Raw genomic sequence first — 18,272 nt, forward strand, 5'->3', positions numbered from 1 at the left:
CCGACATCACTCCACCCACGTTAGCTGCAGAAGCTGCCAAATTTCTCATGTCTTAGCCTCCTCTACCTGCACCTCCCTAGAGTCAGGTTGCCCCGTCTGGGCCTTTGCGCCTGCAGCCTGCCCGACTCCTCCGTTAAGACCCTTGTCATTTCCGCCTCCTATTTCGCGCCTTCTCTTTTAGGCTCGGAGGGGGCGGAGTTGGGATGGCTGTACCACCGTTGCCGAAGCGACGACTTGGTTACTTCCGTTGGTACCAATACTTCCGGGTTGGCGTTGCAGTGGCGCTTCCGACTGTGGGAGCCTCGTCTTCCCAGTCGTCCGATGAGCCCGAGCAGGTGAGGGGGAGCTCCTGGGCTTCAAGGCTGGGGAGCGGGGCTGGGCCGCGCCAGGCCGCGCGGGGCCGGGCTGGCCTGGTTCCCGGCCTGGGAGGGGCTTAACGGTCCTTTGGTCTCTCTCTCCCCTCAGCTGAGTCCCTTCCCTGTCTTTCACTCTTCTGGCATCGGTGGTTTTACTTCTTCGATTGAACCCTGCTTCCTCGACCCCCCAGGGAGGCCGCCTCCTTCAGGCGCCTCCCTTCTCTCCACGAACTCGCTCTGACAGCTGAGGAACTGGCAAGATCCTGCTACCCAGAGGGTGAATGGGTATCTTTCCCGGAATAATCCTAATTTTTCTAAGGGTGAAGTTTGCAACGGCGGCCGTGATTGTAAGCGGAGTAAGCAAACACCTCCATTGTATTAGTGTGACGGATGCTGTTGAAAGATGCTCCCCTTCAGTTTCTACCCCCTGCCACTCCTTGAGGTCAAGGCATTGAAGGCATCTATTAAAATGCAGTTCAGCTAACTAATTGGGATGACAGCCATTATTAACATGAATTAGTTTCTCAGACAAGGTAACAGCAGGGACATTTGTAGTGTTCTGTCAGTGTTTCCTTGTTTTTTTCAGGCTGGGGATGCTTCAAGTCATCATGAACTCTTCCCTCCCCTTCATTCCCTACATCATCAAGTTCCTTTGTGTCTCTATTTTAGAAGTTTATCTCTAACCTCACTGCCAACAAACATCTTGTCTGCTTTACTTCACACCATCCTAAGCTAGTTTCCCTGCCTCTCCTGTTTGTAATCCACTGCTTGGCTGCAGCCCTAGTAGGCTAATTAATGTGGTAGATTTCTTCAAGTCACTTCCCTATTCAAAAATTTACAGTATCCCTCCCACCCTGCCACACACACTTTGGTTTCAGGACTTTCAACTTAACCTGTTCCTTATCATACTTTTTGTCTGATATTGTTTCAGTTAGATAAAATAATTCTCTGTTCCAGTTAGATTGCACTCTTCCTTCTGAGTCAAACCATACTGATGCTTGCCTCCACATGCTGTGTTTTTCCCCACATTTGTATCTATCCGTCCTGTTCTCCTCCCTACACCCTCTCCTTACCTATACCTGTTGAGATTCTACCTGCCCTCTGTCAAGGCCCACTTTAAGTTCTCTCATCTCCATAAGCCTTTTCAAATTATTCAAGCCCACGCAGATTGTCTCATTTTCCATGCTTCTCCTGCTCTTATAGTTTGTGCTACATAGTTTGGCACTTATTTTTTTCTTTAATGAACTACTCTGATTTCTTCCACCAGTTTATAAGCTCTTGAAAGGCAAGAACTGTATTTCATACAACTTTTATCCCCACACCCATCTCCTTAATTATCCAGGAAACATAAATATTGTCATGGTGTTAGAACATATGTTGTGTCTGTGTGTGTGTGTGTGTGTTTGTGTTTGTTTTAAACATCACGTTTATACCCATAGCACATTTGGGCATTTAGTATGCCTTCAATAAACATTTGCTTGACTCTCCATTATTACCTCCTGAAGCTGAGAATCTCTAACGCTTACTCTTCCTTAAAGGAGAAAGCAAGAAAGGCACCTGCATTTTTCTGACCAGATCTTTGGAGTAGTGTAACAGGGTTATGTAATTTGTGTTCTAGATATTCTTCTCACTCTTTAGGCTATAAGATTTCCCTTAGTCAGACTTCAGAATACATGTCTGCATTTTGAAGACATTTTTCATTGGCTTCTTAACAAGATAAAAATATTTAAGGTACTATATTTCTACTTCAACTCAGGTATGACTCTTTTCTTTTACCCATATCTGGGGATAGCCCCCACAAGTCAAAATCATTTTTAGAGTGCTTGGGGTATTTTACACAAGTAATTCTCTGCAACAAAAGCCAGGGGAGAGAATTAGTAGGGAGAGAATCTCTGAGGACCAGCAAAGTGTCGTGTACAGTGTGTAGCATTGGTCAGGTCCAGTAAGTTAACTTTCAAATTTTCCCTGTAACCTTTTACATACAGGCTGTATACATGCATAAAGGACATCACACTGGAACCAACCAAGTATTTATCAATAATGGACGTGTACCCAGTTCTGTGCCAGCTATTGTAGGGGTTATAAAAAGTACTGTGAGACATGGTGTCGGCCTTCAGGGATCTTACCTAGTTAAGAGAGAAAATAACATGGGGCAACCAGAAGATAAACCTCATCCTAGTCATTATTTGTATGCCTGAGATTTAAGATATATAAGGGATAAATGAAGGCTCAAAAGAGCATTTTACAGCTGTGGAATAGCTGTGACATAACATGCATGCATATATACAGCCTTATGTAAAAGGTTTTAGCTGACATTTGAGTGATTCAGTAGTGTGATATGGCCCCTACAAAAGTGACTGAAATTTTCAGCTGTAGTAATTGAAGTGTAATATAGAGAATGACAAAAATGAGCGCAAAGTAGGGTAGCCAGTCTTATTTTGCCAAATAAGAACACTAAACAATATCAGCTACCAACTAGTAATACATTTCATACAAGAAATGTGATTTTTTTTATTTTTTTTTTTTTTTTTTTTTTTTTTTTTTTTTTTTTTTTATTTTTTTTTGCGGTACGCGGGCCTCTCACTACTGTGGCCTCTCCCGTTGCGGAGCACAGGTTCCGGATGCTCAGGCTCAGCGGCCATGGCTCACGGGCCTAGCCGCTCCACGGCATGTGGGATCTTCCTGGACTGGGGCACGAACCCGTGTCCCCTGCATCGGCAGGCGGACTCCCAACCACTGCGCCATCAGGGAAGCCCCAAGAAATGTGATTTTTAAAAAATGCTCCAGGAGTAGGAAGAACATGATCTTCTAATAGTCCTTTACATTAAATACATTTAGCTGAAATAAAAGGCACTAGGTGCCCTTATTTTCTTTAGTTCAAGCCAGAATCGTGAACATTTTCATTAAAGAACCACTGGGCTAACGGACCTGAGATTGTGACTGGTCTTTCTGGTCCCTGCTGTGGCTTTGCCCCCTGCCTTTAATTGCTTTATTATTGCTCCCTGAACCCTGAGCACATCTTCTTTATTAAAAGGCTGGGTAGCAGGTAGTCAAGTCAGGCTTCTTCTGCGATGAAAAGAGTTGAAGGAAGTTATAAAGAGAAAGTGTTGGAGACAAGTATAGCAGCCATTTGAAATGTTTGATTGTTTTGGGCAATCTCTAAATTGGTGAATGGAAAGGGCATTCCACCTTGCCCCAACTTAGAGAAGGGATATGCCATGGTCCTTGCTTTTCCATGCCTACCCTCTCATCATTTGTGTCATGTTTTACTATCAGTTGTAATCTTAAAATATGGGCATAGCTGAAAATGTTGATAAGGTAGTATTTGGTACTCAAGACTTATCTCAAGCTGCAGCTGGTAATTGAATTGCTTATTGCTACTTTGCTTTTTAGAATTATTTTCAACAGTTTTCCTCCAAAAGAGTTTTCTACTGCAGACTCTGTCAGATGGACTGGCTGATCATACTATGTTTGAAAGGAAGTTTCCATAATTATTTTTCTGGCCTCTAAAACATTTGTCTGCATGTTAGCTATCCTCTCTGGAAAATTGTTCTTCTGTGCTTAGTTACAGAGAATTCCTTATGTGGAAAGGAAACAAAACCTTGTCTTCCATAAAAAGAGACTGTGATTCAATGGTGCTAACCCCAGATTGGGCAGTAGGGGAGGTGGGCAGTAAGTATTATCTGTTAAAATGTATATTTGAGTACTTAACTATTCAAAAATGTAATAATGATAATAGCTAATAGTTGAACTAGGTGCCGGGTACTTTTCTAAGTGTTTTACATATATTACTTAATTTTCACAACAACCCTATAATATAGTATTTATTATTATTCCCATTTTACAGTTCAGAAAACTCAGGCGGACAGTGGTTAAATAACTTGCCCAAGGTCACAGAACTAATAAGTGGTGGTGTCAGGATTTAAACCTAGGCAAGTCTGACTTTAGAGTCTTCATTCCTGACTGTAAACCACTTGAAGTTGCTTTTGAAATTCAATAGTATGCATACCATGAAGATCTGAAAAAGGAATATTTAAAAGAAATCTGAGAATCCATCCTCAGAAAATAGATTGCTTCCAGCTGGACCAGGACTTAGTAGGCAATGCCTAGAGTAGTAGTTCTTAAAGCGTGGAAGCATCAGCATTATTTGCAAATTTGCAAATTCTCACGCCAGACCCAGACCACCAATCAAAAACTGAGGGTAAGGCCCAGCAGTCAATGTTTTAATCTGCCTTCTAGATGATTCTGGTGCACATTGAAATTTGAAAACCACTGATTTAGGAGGCAGAACTGTGGAAAAAATAAAATCCAAGAGGGAAATAGCTGGGAGTGGCCGGAAAAAAAGGCTGAAAATATTGAGGGTGACAGGTCTAATGGGGGCGGGATGGGGAAGGAGGTGAGGGGGATGGGGAGTAGTATACATTGTTAAAGAACCCAAACATCAAAGAAAAACAATATTTGTATGTATGTGCTTTAAAAGGCCAGGGAAAAGGAGATTCATTAGATGGATGTATGTTAAATGTCAGAGAGAGGAGAGACATCATCCATATTGCCGTCATTCCTCTGGGAACCAGAAGGAAGGTGAAAATGTGCTTAACTTACCCTGGGCCTAGTGGGGGGAGGTTGTGTGTAGCTGGAAAGTAGCTAGATGAAATAAAACCCTAAAATTTAGTGGAGAGATGAGAGGACTAAGAATATGAGAGGGTAGTGGTGTCAGTCTGCCTTGCACCTGAATCAAGCTAACTGAATACCATGAACTGCTTTTATGAGATGCCTCAGCCTATATAATTTAAAGTCCAGGCTCCTTCACTTGTAATTGTCTAGTTGGATGTCTAAGTTGGGTGTGCTGGATGGAATGAAACCTCTTCTTTGGGTGGGGATGGGAATAACATTAAAGAAACTAGAGAACGTGAAGGGCACAGGTTGATATTTGAGTGAATCGAACACTTACCTCTACAGAATGGCAGTAAAGAACACACTCATGATCATCGCATAAAACAGGAGCCTTCATTTTTTTGTCATTCCACCTGGTAGGGTTTTTTCTCTACATTTGTTTTATTTGCAAATTTTGTTGATATAAATTATGTGATCATATACTAACAGATGCTCCTCACTTTTGTGCCTTGTTCTGATTTGTGTTTACTTTTAGCACCAGAAAAGTGCCACTGTAAGCCATGAGATGTCTGGTCTGAATTGGAAACCCTTCGTATATGGCGGCCTTGCCTCTATTGTTGCTGAGTTTGGTAAGAAAGTGAAAACTGAGAAACCTGCTCCTTAGGGTATAGATATGGTAGTGTTATTTGTTTTTTGTTTTTTTTTTGCGGTACGTGGGCCTCTCACTGTTGTGGCCTCTCCCGTTGCAGAGCACAGGCTCCGGACGCGTAGGCTCAGTGGCCATGGCTCACGGGCCCAGCCACTCCGCGGCATGTGGGACCTTCCTGGACTGGGGCACGAACCCGCGTCCCCTGCATCGGCAGGCGGACTCTCAACCACTGTGCCACCAGGGAAGCCTGCTTGCCCTATTTAAAAAAAAAATTTATCATAAGAAAGTAATGTACTTTAAAAATATATATTTATTTATTTATTTGGCTGCACCGGGCCTTCGTTGGAGCATGCAGGACCTTCGTTGCCGCGTGCTGGATCTTTGTGCGGCATGTGGGATCTTTAGTTGTGGCATGCAGGATCTTTTAGTTGCAGCATGCAGGATCTAGTTCCCTGACCAGGGGTCGAACCTGGGCCCCCTGCATTGGGAGCGCAGAGTCTCAACCACTGGACCATCAGGGAAGTCCCGCCCTATTTGTTTTAAAAACTGTTGTCTCAAAGCTATCAAGTAATATTTTATTTATATATATGGAATCTAAAAAAAAATGGTTCTGATGAACCTAGGGGCAGGACAGGAATAAAGATGCAGATGTAGAGAATGGACTTGAGGACATGGGGAGGGGGAAGTGTAAGCTGGGATGAAGTGAGAGAGTGGCATGGACATATATACACTACCAACTGTAAAATAGATAGCTAGTGGGAAGCAGCCTCAGAGCACAGGGAGGTCAGCTCTGTGCTTTGTGACCACTTAGAAGGGTGGGATAGGGAGGGTGGGAGGGAGATGCAAGAAGGGAGAGATATGGGGATATATGTATACATACAGCTGATTCACTTTGTTATACAGCAGAAACTAACACACCATTGTAAAGCAATTATACTCCAATAAAGATGTTAAAAAAAAAAAGATGTACACCTTAAAGAAAAAAAGCACTACAGACGGTATGGCAAGTGAAGTTAAGAAAAGTCAATTTTAGGAAGCTGTTTTGATAGTTTAATTATTTGTTAATTTGCTATGCTTAGGAAACATACATGAAAATATAGAGGGAGTTAGATAAGATAGGGGTTTCTGTTATATTCTTATACAAGTGGCCTTTCTTTGTGCTCAGTTGTTTATAAATTTCTTAGTAAGTATTCAGATTTCCTTTTTTCAAACCTCTTTCCCATTTTAGAAGAAGATTGACCAAGATCAAACCAGATTCTTTTCTATTTGATTTTAATTTTGAAATACTTTTAGATTGTGTTTTTTCATCTTCCAAATTTTCTTTCCTAAACTGTTCATAAGTGACCCCAATCCACTAGTTTTTATTGACTTTCTTGGCATATTGTCTGGTGTTATGGTATCAAGGTCATCAGTGACCAGAGCTGCATCTTGTTAGTTTTAGACCTTGAAATAGTCCTTGAAATATATTTTGCCAATGTAATGACCACTTCTCTGTGTTGATATAATAAGAGAAAGAAGTTTGGTTAAAGAAAATTTCCCACTCAGCACTGTGCTGGTGTTAGTCCTGAATTACCTAAGGAACCCAGATGAGTAGGCCAAATAGGACTTTGCCATTATCTTTCATAATACTAGAAAACTATTTCTCATAGACAGATAAAAGAAAAAACCCACAAAACTTTGTAATAGTATTTAAGAGTATGTGGAGCAGCAATCCCATGCTTTCCTATCTTCTTGGTGAAGATTTGGGGAGATTTTATGAGGGAGAAGTAGGGAGACTTGAGGTGGGAGGGGGGCAGAAGGAAGAGACAGATAAATGTCAGATTGTATGTTAACAGATGAAATTAAAACATTTACGTATTTTGCATTTATAGTGTATTAGGACTATCCTAAAGCACTTTATTATATCACAGTTTCAGTTATACTGTGGGTCAAATCCTGCTGCCTAGATATAGTACATTTCACTTTATCACATACAACTCTTGTCCTCTGATAGTGATATTTAAGTAGAGACCTAGGTGTTAGAAAAAGAACTTTGTCTTATGTTTTAAAAATTACCATTGGCTTAAATTCATCCAAAACTTAACTGTGATTCTTTGGAAAAACTTATAAATGAGTGTGTTCCTTCACAGGAACTTTCCCTGTGGACTTGACCAAAACGCGACTTCAAGTTCAAGGCCAAAGTATTGATGTCCGCTTCAAAGAGATAAAATACCGAGGAATGTTTCATGCCTTGTTCCGAATCTATAAGGAAGAAGGTGTATTGGCTCTGTATTCAGGGTGAGACTGGACTCTTTCCTTACGTCACGAATAGAAATACTTTTTTGAGAAGCCATGTATTTCAGCTGTCTGTTAGTTTGTGCCCTTTATATTCACCATTTCAACTTATAATTCAATATTGATGTGCCAGTTTATATTTCACTTGCTTGTAAATCTTGAGCTTTGGATCTTGTGTTCATTTGGCTATAAGCGATACATTTTAAAATGGATATCTCATTGCAGCATTGGCTTTTTCCTGTTTTCCTGAGAGTCATCCATAGCCACTGTGAATAGCGGCACCAATTCGCAGTATATATTTCTGTGATAATCTTCCTGAGTTGCCAAATACTGACTTGTAAAACAATTTTTCCTCTTTAAAGAAATACTATTCTGGCAGTTTAAATAGAAAATGCAGAATGAAAGAGCGGGAGACCCATCATTTTTTTTGGGGGTTCATCTTTTGGTTATTCATATGTCGGTGGTTTATTGTCCAGTGTGTTGTTTATCTGCTGCCAATTTACTAGTCCACTCCTGTATCTAGGGTACCAATTTATTGCTCAGAGAATGGATATCAGTTTTATTATTAACTTACGTTAGCCTTAATTTCAAAGATAGTTTACTTGGGGGAAAAAATCAAGTATTACATCCTTAAGCAAGTGAATCATGGATCATCTGTTTCACCTTGTTCTTTTATCAGCACAGATGATCACAAGATTATTTTTTTCGGATAGCAAGCAATAAAGTCAGAAATATGCATGTTTTGTCATCATTTTAAAATCTTAACTGTTTGAGCTGCTGCTGTCTTTCTATTTATAACAGCTAAAGTATACTTCTGCAATTTGGAAGAATCTCAAAGGAGGTATGAGTGAGAATGTCTCCAGTTTATAAGCAGAACTTAAATAGGGTGAAATCTTGGCTCTGGTACCTCCTTGATAGGATTGAAGATATATCTGCATCTGCTAGGAAGTAAGGTTGATTTAAAAAAAATCTATGAAGTGGGTAATGGTGTATACTTTTTCTACATTACTGGATTCAATATGCTGATATTTTGTTAAGGAGTTTTGCATCTAAGTTCATGAGAGATATTGGCTTGTAGTTAGTTTTCCTTTTCTGTACTGTTTTTTTGGTTTTGTTAGCAGGGTAATACTAGCTTCATAAAATGAGTTGGGAAGTGTTCCCTCTTCTGTTTTCTGGAAGAGATTGTGTAAGATTGGCATTCATTTATTAAATATTTGGTAGAACTCCCCAGTGAAATGATCTGGGTGGGCCTGGAGAGTTCCTTTTTGGGAACTTTTAAATTATAAATTAAAAATTTTAATGATTATGAGATTATTCAGATTATCTATTTCATCTTGATCGAGTTTTGGTAGTTTGTAGTTTGCACGGAATTAGTCCATTTCTTCTAAGTTGTTGAATTTATGAGCATAAGGTTGTTTATAGTATTCCTTTATTATTCTTTTAATGACTGCAGAATTGTAGTGCTATTCCCCGTTTTATTCCTTTTGGTGACATTTCTCTTTTTACTACTGGGACCCTTGCTAGAGTTTTATTAGTTTTATTGATTTTTTTCCAAAATAACTTTGTTTCATTGATTTTTCTTTATTTTCCTGTTTTCAAGTTTATTAATTTGTGCTCTTTATTATTTACTTCCTTCTGCTTGCTTTGGATTCATTTTGCTCTTCTTTTTTCTAGTTTCTTGAGGGTAGGAACTTAAATTATTGATTATTTTGAGACTTTCCCTCTTTTCTAATGTAAGCATTTTGTGCTATAAATTTCTCTCTCAGCACTGCTTTGGTTGCATCCCACATATTTTAATAGGTTGAATTTTCATTTTCATTCAATTCTATGTATTTAAAACATACACCCATGTCACCCATAGATTGTTTAGAAGTATCATTTAATTTCCAAGTGTTTGTGGATTTTCCTTATTGATTTCCAGCTTAATTCCATTATGGTCAGAGAACATATTCTATATGATTTCAATTATTTTAAATTTTTGAGGTTTGTTTCATGACCTAGATGCACTCTCTTGATGAATCCATGGGTGCTTGAAAAAAATGCATATTTTGCTGTTTTTATGGAATGAGGGGGGTGATGGAAGTGAGTAGGCTGTCTAGATATGTATAATCTGTGAGTGCATGTTAAGTATAACTGACTTTCTTTTTCTTTCCTTCTTTCTGGCAGAATCGCTCCTGCTTTACTAAGACAGGCATCATATGGCACCATTAAAATTGGCATTTACCAGAGCTTGAAGAGATTATTTGTAGAACGTTTAGAAGGTCAGTATAAGACTCCTTATTCTCTTTTAAGGTAACACTCAAAGGGATTGTTGAAATCATGCTTAATGAGAAGTGTTCATCACAGGGTGCCTGAGAATGGGTAGCAGTCATTGCAAGGACAAAATAAGCTTGTACTGATTTGGGATTAATCCTTGCAGAGGTGATGTATAAGGTTAGAGGGACCTGCTCTTCAAGTTTGTCCCTTTTCCTATCAAACGAACAAAAAAAGGCTTCTGGTCATCACAGAGAGAACATGGAGCAAACTTGTTGAGAAAATTAATGCTGTTCTCATCTACAAGAGGACTTCAACTATAAGGAATCCTCTAGCTGTGGGTTTTGATAAGCTTTGGTCAGGTAGAGTAGTTTTATATATATACAAAATATGGCCACCGTAACCCACATTCAGCATTACCATATGTCTATTTGCTGCTGTAGCTTTTTCAGCTGGATACTATACTAAAATGGTTATTTTACTACAGGCCTGAGGCTGTTGCATAGTTGGGGACAGCTGGAGAGCTTTTCGGTTGGTAATGTCCTTTGAATTGCTTTATTGTCTAAGTCAACTTTTTCTGGAGCCTTTTTGCGGTACGCGGGCCTCTCACTGTCGTGGCCTCTCCTGTTGTGGAGCACAGGCTCCGGACGCGCAGGCTCAGCGGCCATGGCTCACGGGCCCAGCCGCTCCGCGGCATGTGGGATCTTCCCAGACCGGGACACGAACCCGTGTGCCCTGCATCGGCAGGTGGACTCTCAACCACTGCACCACCAGGGAAGACTGGTTTACCTAGTTTTTAACTTGTAGGCTCGCTATGGTGAGGAGGCATGGTGAAGATTGAATTTTAGAACAATATGCTCTGTGGTTTCTTTGTTCTTTTTTCTAGCTGAGAGGATTTAGTTCCAAATGACTAGTTTTGCCACATTTAACTACAGAAATCTTCTGTCAATAAATAGAGGCTAGTAGATAATATGGCCAATTAAAATTAATATTTAGGTACTTTTTTTCCTATTAGACATAAGATTTTATCCTTTAACATTCGGTTCCTGAGTCTTTTTTTTTTTTTTTTACGGTACGCGGGCCTCTCACTGTTGTGGCATCTCCCGTTGCAGAGCACAGGCTCCGGACGCGCAGGCTCAGCGGCCATGGCTCACGGGCCCAGCTGCTCCGCAGCATGTGGGATCTTCCCAGACCGGGGCACGAGCCCGTGTCCCCTGCATCGGCAGGCGGACTCTCAACCACTGCGCCACCAGGGAAGCCCGGTTCCTGAGTCTTTAGAGTTGATGATTCTCCAGAAAAAGACTTAAAAATTTTTTTCTTTAGATGTTTGAAATGATTGAAGGAGAAATAGCACATTCTGAATTTATATGGAATATTGGCAGTTATACAGAATAATAGGATATATTCCAGTGTGTTTTAGAAATATCTATTTTAATTTTATATGTTTCAGTACTGATTTGGAACCTAGAAATATTTGAGTTTCTTTATTTTCATAAGCTTTGTGGTTCATTTCTGTAGTCAGTTCTCTGACATGGTGCCCTTTTTCTGATAGCTCAGCACTCTGTTCTCAGAAACTGGTACCTCTTACAAGCAGACCTTTCTTTTTTTTGTTCATTTTTACAGATGAAACTCTTTTAATTAATATGATATGTGGGGTAGTGTCAGGAGTGATATCTTCCACTATAGCCAATCCCACCGATGTGCTAAAGGTAAGAGAAGTCTGGCAGCGTTGGATGTATGCAGTGTGACACGAAAAGAGCATGAGCTTTGAGTCAGATTTGGGCTCAGATCCCCACTCCGTCCCTTGCCAGCTGTAAAACCTTGGGCAAATCACTTAACTGCTTTAAGCCTCAGTTTCTTCATTTGTAAAATGAAGATAATTCAGTATGTATTGCATAGGGTTGTTAAGGATTAAAGATAATATATGTAAACCGTTATCATTGTACTTGGTAGGTAGTTGATGCTTAATAAATAGTAGTCGGTTTATTATGATGTGCATTAATCCATTGGTCTTCAAACTAGAGTATGCAAACCTTTATAGGTTCTTTCCAAGGGGGCTATGCAATTTTTTGGGGTGGGCTATGCAATTTTAAGGGAATCAATTTCCAGATCCCTTACTTTCTTTGTACCCTTCTCAAAAACTGATCTGAAAATGAGCTTGTGTTTAGAACAGCCCTTGCCCCACTTTACAAAAGAAAGGCACATTCCCCCACCCATTCCAAATCACAGTATGGTATATTGACCTGTGGTGTAACCTGGAGTATCAGACAAAGGGATAAAGTGAAATACAGTTTTTAGAGAAGCCTCCTTTAATAACTAATTGAAATACTGTAAATCTATAATGTCGCTATCTTTTCCTGTCTTATCCATATTTCTATTAAGAATGAGATTTGGCTTTAAAATGATATATTTTGGCCTATTAGAGATATTCTGAATTCAGAACCAGAACAGTATAGGTTAGTGGTGCTGAGTTTTTTTACAACGTGATTGAATTTCTTTCAGATTTTATCAAAATTCAGAATGAAACATTTATTTAATAATATCAATGATATCAATCTATATCTTAATCTAATAATCTAACTTAATCTAATAATAGCAATCTGCATCTTATTTTTGAGATAATATCGTTAACTTTTTTACTTATTAACTCATTTACACTTATGATAATTAAAAGCACTAAATATATGATTAAAATGTGTAAGAGGATCCCAAGTTTTTAAAAATCATTTTAGGGGGAATGTGAGAAAAAAGAGTAAGAGAACATATGTTTTATTTATTTGAAACCACAAGTGGCTAGGTTGGTGGAGGGGAGATCTATTGTGATTCAGAGTTTTGAGAACCGAGAGAGTGACTTGAAAAACAACACACATGAAAGAAACCAGTGGTGGTTGATGAAGAAATGATATGAAATGACATTTCTGGGTTAAATTGAGAATACTTTAGCTACAGAATTTTTATATCACTTTAGATTTACAGAACAAGTATTTTGAAGATAATTGACTATATCCTAAAACTCTAAAATATGTGCAATATAATTACACTGATTAGAATGTGCTTTTCAAGAACAATAATAGTTAATTCCCTAAAACTTCCTTTGTTATCCATCAGGGTCCTAAACTTAATCATATAAGTGATTCACTTCAATTTCCTGTTGCTCTGACCTGTCTGGTACAATTACAACCATTGACCAATGCTACAATCTCCCTTTTCCTTTCATATCCTTAGGCAGGGCTGAGTGGTGAGTGGTGCTGGGATGTGGAGGGTTGGGGGTAGTCACAATCCTATATAGGAGTTATAATCACAGTTGGGCTGTTTAATCCTTTCATTTATTCTTGAATAGATCTTTCTCTGAACTACGTGCCACTTCCTTGCCTTTGTGCATGTAGTTCTCTTTTTGCCTGCAATGCCTTTTCCTCCTTTCCTCATGAATTTATCCTTCAAGACTGCTCAGGAACAGGGCCAAGACTAGGACAAGGGAGATACTCCCCTTGGGTGCAAAATGTAAGGGTGTGCCAAAAAACTCAATAATCAAGAGAAATAACATTTTTATGCAATATTTTTCAAAAATTAAAATGAATGTGAAAAATTCATGAACAAAATAGCAATATTTTGTACAATCCATCTCACTCACTCTAATCCTGCCCTGTTGGATCTGTCTTTAATTACAGTTTTGATACTTGGTTCATCATGGGTTTTTGTGTATTAATTTTGATTTTTAAAAATATCACAGTAAGATATTATTTATCTGGATTACTGAGGTTTTTTACAACCCCCCCCCACTACATTTTGTGCCTGAGGAAGGTGCCACACTTGTCTCACCCTCATCCCAGCCCTGGTCAGGAATCACCTGCATAAAGAAGTCTTCTACTTACCATAGGATATTTGTGGTTTCAATTTGTCTTTGTGATAGTTTCTATTCCATTTTAATTTGGTTTAGGTTTTATTTCAAAACTCTTAGTAGTAGCAGTTGACTTTCCACATAAAAACATGCTGCTGTAACATGATTTACCAAGAGCATTTATTAAAACCTAGAGTTGTGCTCCATGAAAATCAGGCCTACATTTGGGCCACTAGTACTTAGTGACTGACTACTATGATCTATATGTGCATTTGGTGGAAATTGTACCAAATCTTTTACATGGCCTTTTAATGCTGTATCTCCTTTCTTGTGCCTCTCAAAGGCTACTTTGCAGAATACAGTGTCATGCTTTTTACAAGTAAAACTCAATTTAAGGTCTTGTAAGCATTAAATTATATTTTTAAACTTTTTTCCTGCTTTTTATACTTCAATAAGCAATGCATGTTCAATGTAGTAAAAAGTGGAAGGCAGAAAAAACCACAAAAGAGAAAAGTGCCCACTTGGAGCTTCATCACTTAGACGTAAGCCACTGTCAACATTTGGGTGTGTATGTTCAGTCAGTCTCTTTGTTGAACATATGGTTATTTTTAAGTCTACATGTTTTTGATAAAAATGATATACCATACATACTGCTTTGCAACCTGCTTTTTCTATTTAGCAATTAATTGTTGACATTTTCCAATATCCACAAATATTATTCTACAATAAAATTTTATGGCTGCATAGTATTCCCTTAAATGGATGTATCATAGTTTATGCAGCTAATCCTTTGTTGTTATTTTTGGACATATAGGTTGTTTATAGTTTTTCACTAAACTAATCGTAGTTTAAATGGATTATTTTCTACCCCTACAGAGTACTCATTCTTTCTTTTCCCCAAAGTTTCTTCCAACTCCAGAAATGATGGACTTAGTATGAGGAATGTGAGGCTGATAAAAATCGTCTTTATAAAATATACTTTGACACAAATTACATTCTTTCTATATGTAGCTTAAGTCATTAATTTCATCATAATAGTAAGCTGATTTTTAATTCCCAAATACTGTTTTTTTCATTTTAAATGAGTGAAACATCTCATTTTGGTTCTCTGTCAAAATAAAATGTTCACCTCTTCTGATTTTAGATTCGAATGCAGGCTCAAGGAAGCTTGTTCCAAGGCAGCATGATTGGCAGCTTTATTGATATATACCAACAAGAAGGTACCAGGGGTCTGTGGAGGGTGAGTACTCTTTTCTTGGTATTATTCTTTACACAGTTGCTAGAATTTGCAAAAATTACCTTTTATATAAAGCCATAAAATTGTGAATTGTCACCTTATACTATGTAAGATTCTTGGTAACCTAAAAAATAAGGTAAGAAGCTCCTTATCAGCTATGAAAGGACCAAAACTTATCAGTCGTCTTTATTTCTGCTTAATGTTTGGGGATTGTATGTGTGAGAGAAGTTATATTGTTTGAGATAGCCATTTTGGTTTGTTCAAATTCACAGTGAGTTTAACTTTTCAATCTATATTTTTGCCAGTTTTGTATTAACACAGCAATGTATGTTTATGGTAGTCTCTGTAGTGTTTATGATCAAAAGTTATTGCCTAAAACAACTTTTTTAACATTACAAAAGGTAAAAGATATACTATAAAATGTTGAGAAAGTATATAAAAGATAAAAATATCCAGTAGTCCCACTAGCTAGAGATATCACTGTTAACATTTTGTCGTATTATGTTCCAGTCTTCTATCTATACTTTTTAAAATATTTTTGTTCCTGTAACTTTTTTATCGTTTTAATCACTTAGGATTGTAATATTAAATAAGACTACTAGTAGTAGAGAGTAGAATGGGAAATCCATTAATAGACTCTTAAAAGAGAGAGCTTTGCTTTTATTATTTCTTTATAATGTTCCCTAACTACTTACTATAAAAATTTTCAAACATACAGACAAGTTGGAAAAACAGAACAATGAACACCTACATAGCTGGATTAAATGACTCAAAGTTTGGCCCTATTTGCTTTATCTACTTATGTATATACACACATGCACACACATACCCATACACACACACACACACACACACACACGTGCACACTCTTTTTTTTGTTTAAATATCTAATGAGTCTCTCTCTTTTCTTTTTTTCCTAAACTATTTGAAAGGAAGTTGCAGACATCGTTTTACTCCCCTAAGTACTTCATTATGCATCTCCTAAGAATAAGGACATTCTCCTACATAATAACAATACCATTGTCACACCTAAGAAAATTAATAAGTCCCTAATATCTAATACCTAGTCCATATTCAAATTTCCTTTATTGATGAGGTCAGGTCAGTTTTCTTATATAAAATGTTTCCTTGCATTTCCCCTGTATTTCCTGTAAGCTAGAAGTTAGATCTGTTGGCTTGATTAGATGCATGTTAAACATTTCTGGTAAGAGAACTTCATAGATGACACTATTTCATATGCATCACAGCAAGAGACACAAAATGTTAGTTTGTCCCAAAATTGGTGATGCCAAGTTCGTTTACTTGTTAAGATGATCCCTACAAGGTCTTATCATAGTAAAAGATACGTTTTTTTTCCCCCTTTGCAATTAGCAAGTAATTTGTAGGGTAATATTCTAACAACGTGCATATATCCTATTACTTAATGACCTTTCACCAAATGATCTTAGCATCCGTTAATGATCCTTGACGTTTGCTTTTTGATAAAAAGCACTTGGAGGTACACTTTCTTTTCCTCTTCCTTCCTTCCTTCCTTTCTTTCTTTCTTTTGCCACACTGCACGGCGTGCGGGATCTTAGTTCCCTGACCAGGGATCGAACCCGCGCCCCTGCAGTGGAAGTGTGGCGTCTTAACCACTGGACTGCCAGGGAAGTTCCAAGGTACACTTTCTTGATTAGTCTAATTTAAAACCAGAAAATGGAACTAACTAGAACTTTTTTCACAAACTAAGGCTAAGGAAAAGACAAAGACAGAACAATAATTGGAGATTTTGTCAGGGGAACATAGCTACTTTGTTTTTAATTAAAAATAATCTTTTAATTGTGTTAAAATACATATAAAATATCACATTTTTGTACAATCAGTCTCCAGAATTCTTTTCATCCTGCAAAACTGGAACTCTGTACCCATTAAACAACAACTCCGTGTTTCCTCTTCCCTTAGCCCCTGGCCACCAGCCTTTTATTATCTCTCTATGAATTTGATGGTTCTGGGTACCTCATATAAGTGGAATCATACAGTTTGTCTTTTTATTACTGGCTTATTTCTTAGCATAATGTCCTTACTTAGCATAATGTCCTCAAGGTTCATTCATGTTGTCACATGTGTCAGAATTTCCTTTTTAAGGCTGAATAACATTCCATTATATGCGTATACTACATTTTGTTAATCCATTCATACATTAATGGACATTTAGTTTGTTTCTGTATCTTGACTCTTGTGAATAATGCTGCTGTGAACATGGATGTGCAGATACCTCTTCAAGACTGATGTCAATTCTTTTGTGTATATACCCAAAAGTAGGATTGCTGGATTGTATGGTAATTCTATGTTTAATTTTTTGAGGAACTGGACATAGCTACTTTTATGATCCAGGCTACTTACTTCATCCAGGCATGTAAGGAGAAGTGAAGTATATTGTGTTATGTATTCTTTTGACACAGACATGTATTATTTACATATTAAAATATGGGAATCTTTTTTTCATTTCAACAAGGAAATATGTTTACATTTTTCTTCAAACACATGTCTGTATTTTGTTTTCCTGCTTTGATTGTAACATAGGTACTGGAAACATTTCACTTTCACTGGAAACACTTCACTTTCTTCCAAACTCCATTGTAAGAAATAACAACAGGAGTACAGTAATAAAGAGTAACTGGCACTTAGGTCAGAGTTGGACAGACAGTAGAGTAGTGAACTGGAGAGCACTTGCCCTGTTCATTGCTGTCGTACACCACGTGAATCCAGTGTGGCCAAATTTTCTGGGCTTTCAAGAGAAGCTGGAAATTTGCATTCCTGTGTGAAATATCCATTCCTGTGGTTTTGTTTTTGTTTTATGTTGACAGCTAATTCAGCCTTTCAAGAAACACTGTGTAGGCCACACAAAACATGTCTGTGACCTGAATTCAGCCTGTGGGGCCTTACGGTTCACCAAATTAGTCTTCTGAGGCCATCTTCTAACAGAGTTGAGCAGGTGGAAGGATCAGAGAGGAAGGTACTGCTGGGCCAGCCAGCCTGATCAGCAGAATCAAACATCTCCTGATGACAGCA

The 18,272-nt window shown here is 38.2% G+C and overlaps 1 protein-coding gene across 6 annotated transcripts in view; it reads left to right on the forward strand.

Annotated features, from left to right (window-relative positions):
• The first annotated feature begins 201 nt into the window (after positions 1-201).
• SLC25A14 (solute carrier family 25 member 14) overlaps positions 202-18,272 on the forward strand; it is a 37,303-nt gene continuing 19,232 nt past the window's right edge. Inside the window, exons 1-7 of one of the 6 annotated variants that reach the window (XM_032620920.1) lie at positions 363-712; positions 5,316-5,386; positions 5,506-5,599; positions 7,749-7,896; positions 10,060-10,154; positions 11,770-11,855; positions 15,129-15,224. In XM_032620920.1, coding sequence (XP_032476811.1) covers positions 5,536-5,599; positions 7,749-7,896; positions 10,060-10,154; positions 11,770-11,855; positions 15,129-15,224 — 489 coding nt within the window. In that variant the 5' untranslated portion in view covers positions 363-712; positions 5,316-5,386; positions 5,506-5,535. Of the gene's footprint in view, positions 336-359; positions 713-3,874; positions 4,029-4,795; positions 5,387-5,505; positions 5,600-7,748; positions 7,897-10,059; positions 10,155-11,769; positions 11,856-15,128; positions 15,225-18,272 lie in introns of those variants that run through there. The other 5 variants (XM_032620919.1, XM_032620917.1, XM_032620922.1 and 2 more) reach the window with 5 other exon arrangements.

Source organism: Phocoena sinus, chromosome X, assembly GCF_008692025.1.
Source record: "Phocoena sinus isolate mPhoSin1 chromosome X, mPhoSin1.pri, whole genome shotgun sequence".
NCBI classification, from domain to species: Eukaryota; Metazoa; Chordata; class Mammalia; order Artiodactyla; family Phocoenidae; genus Phocoena; species Phocoena sinus.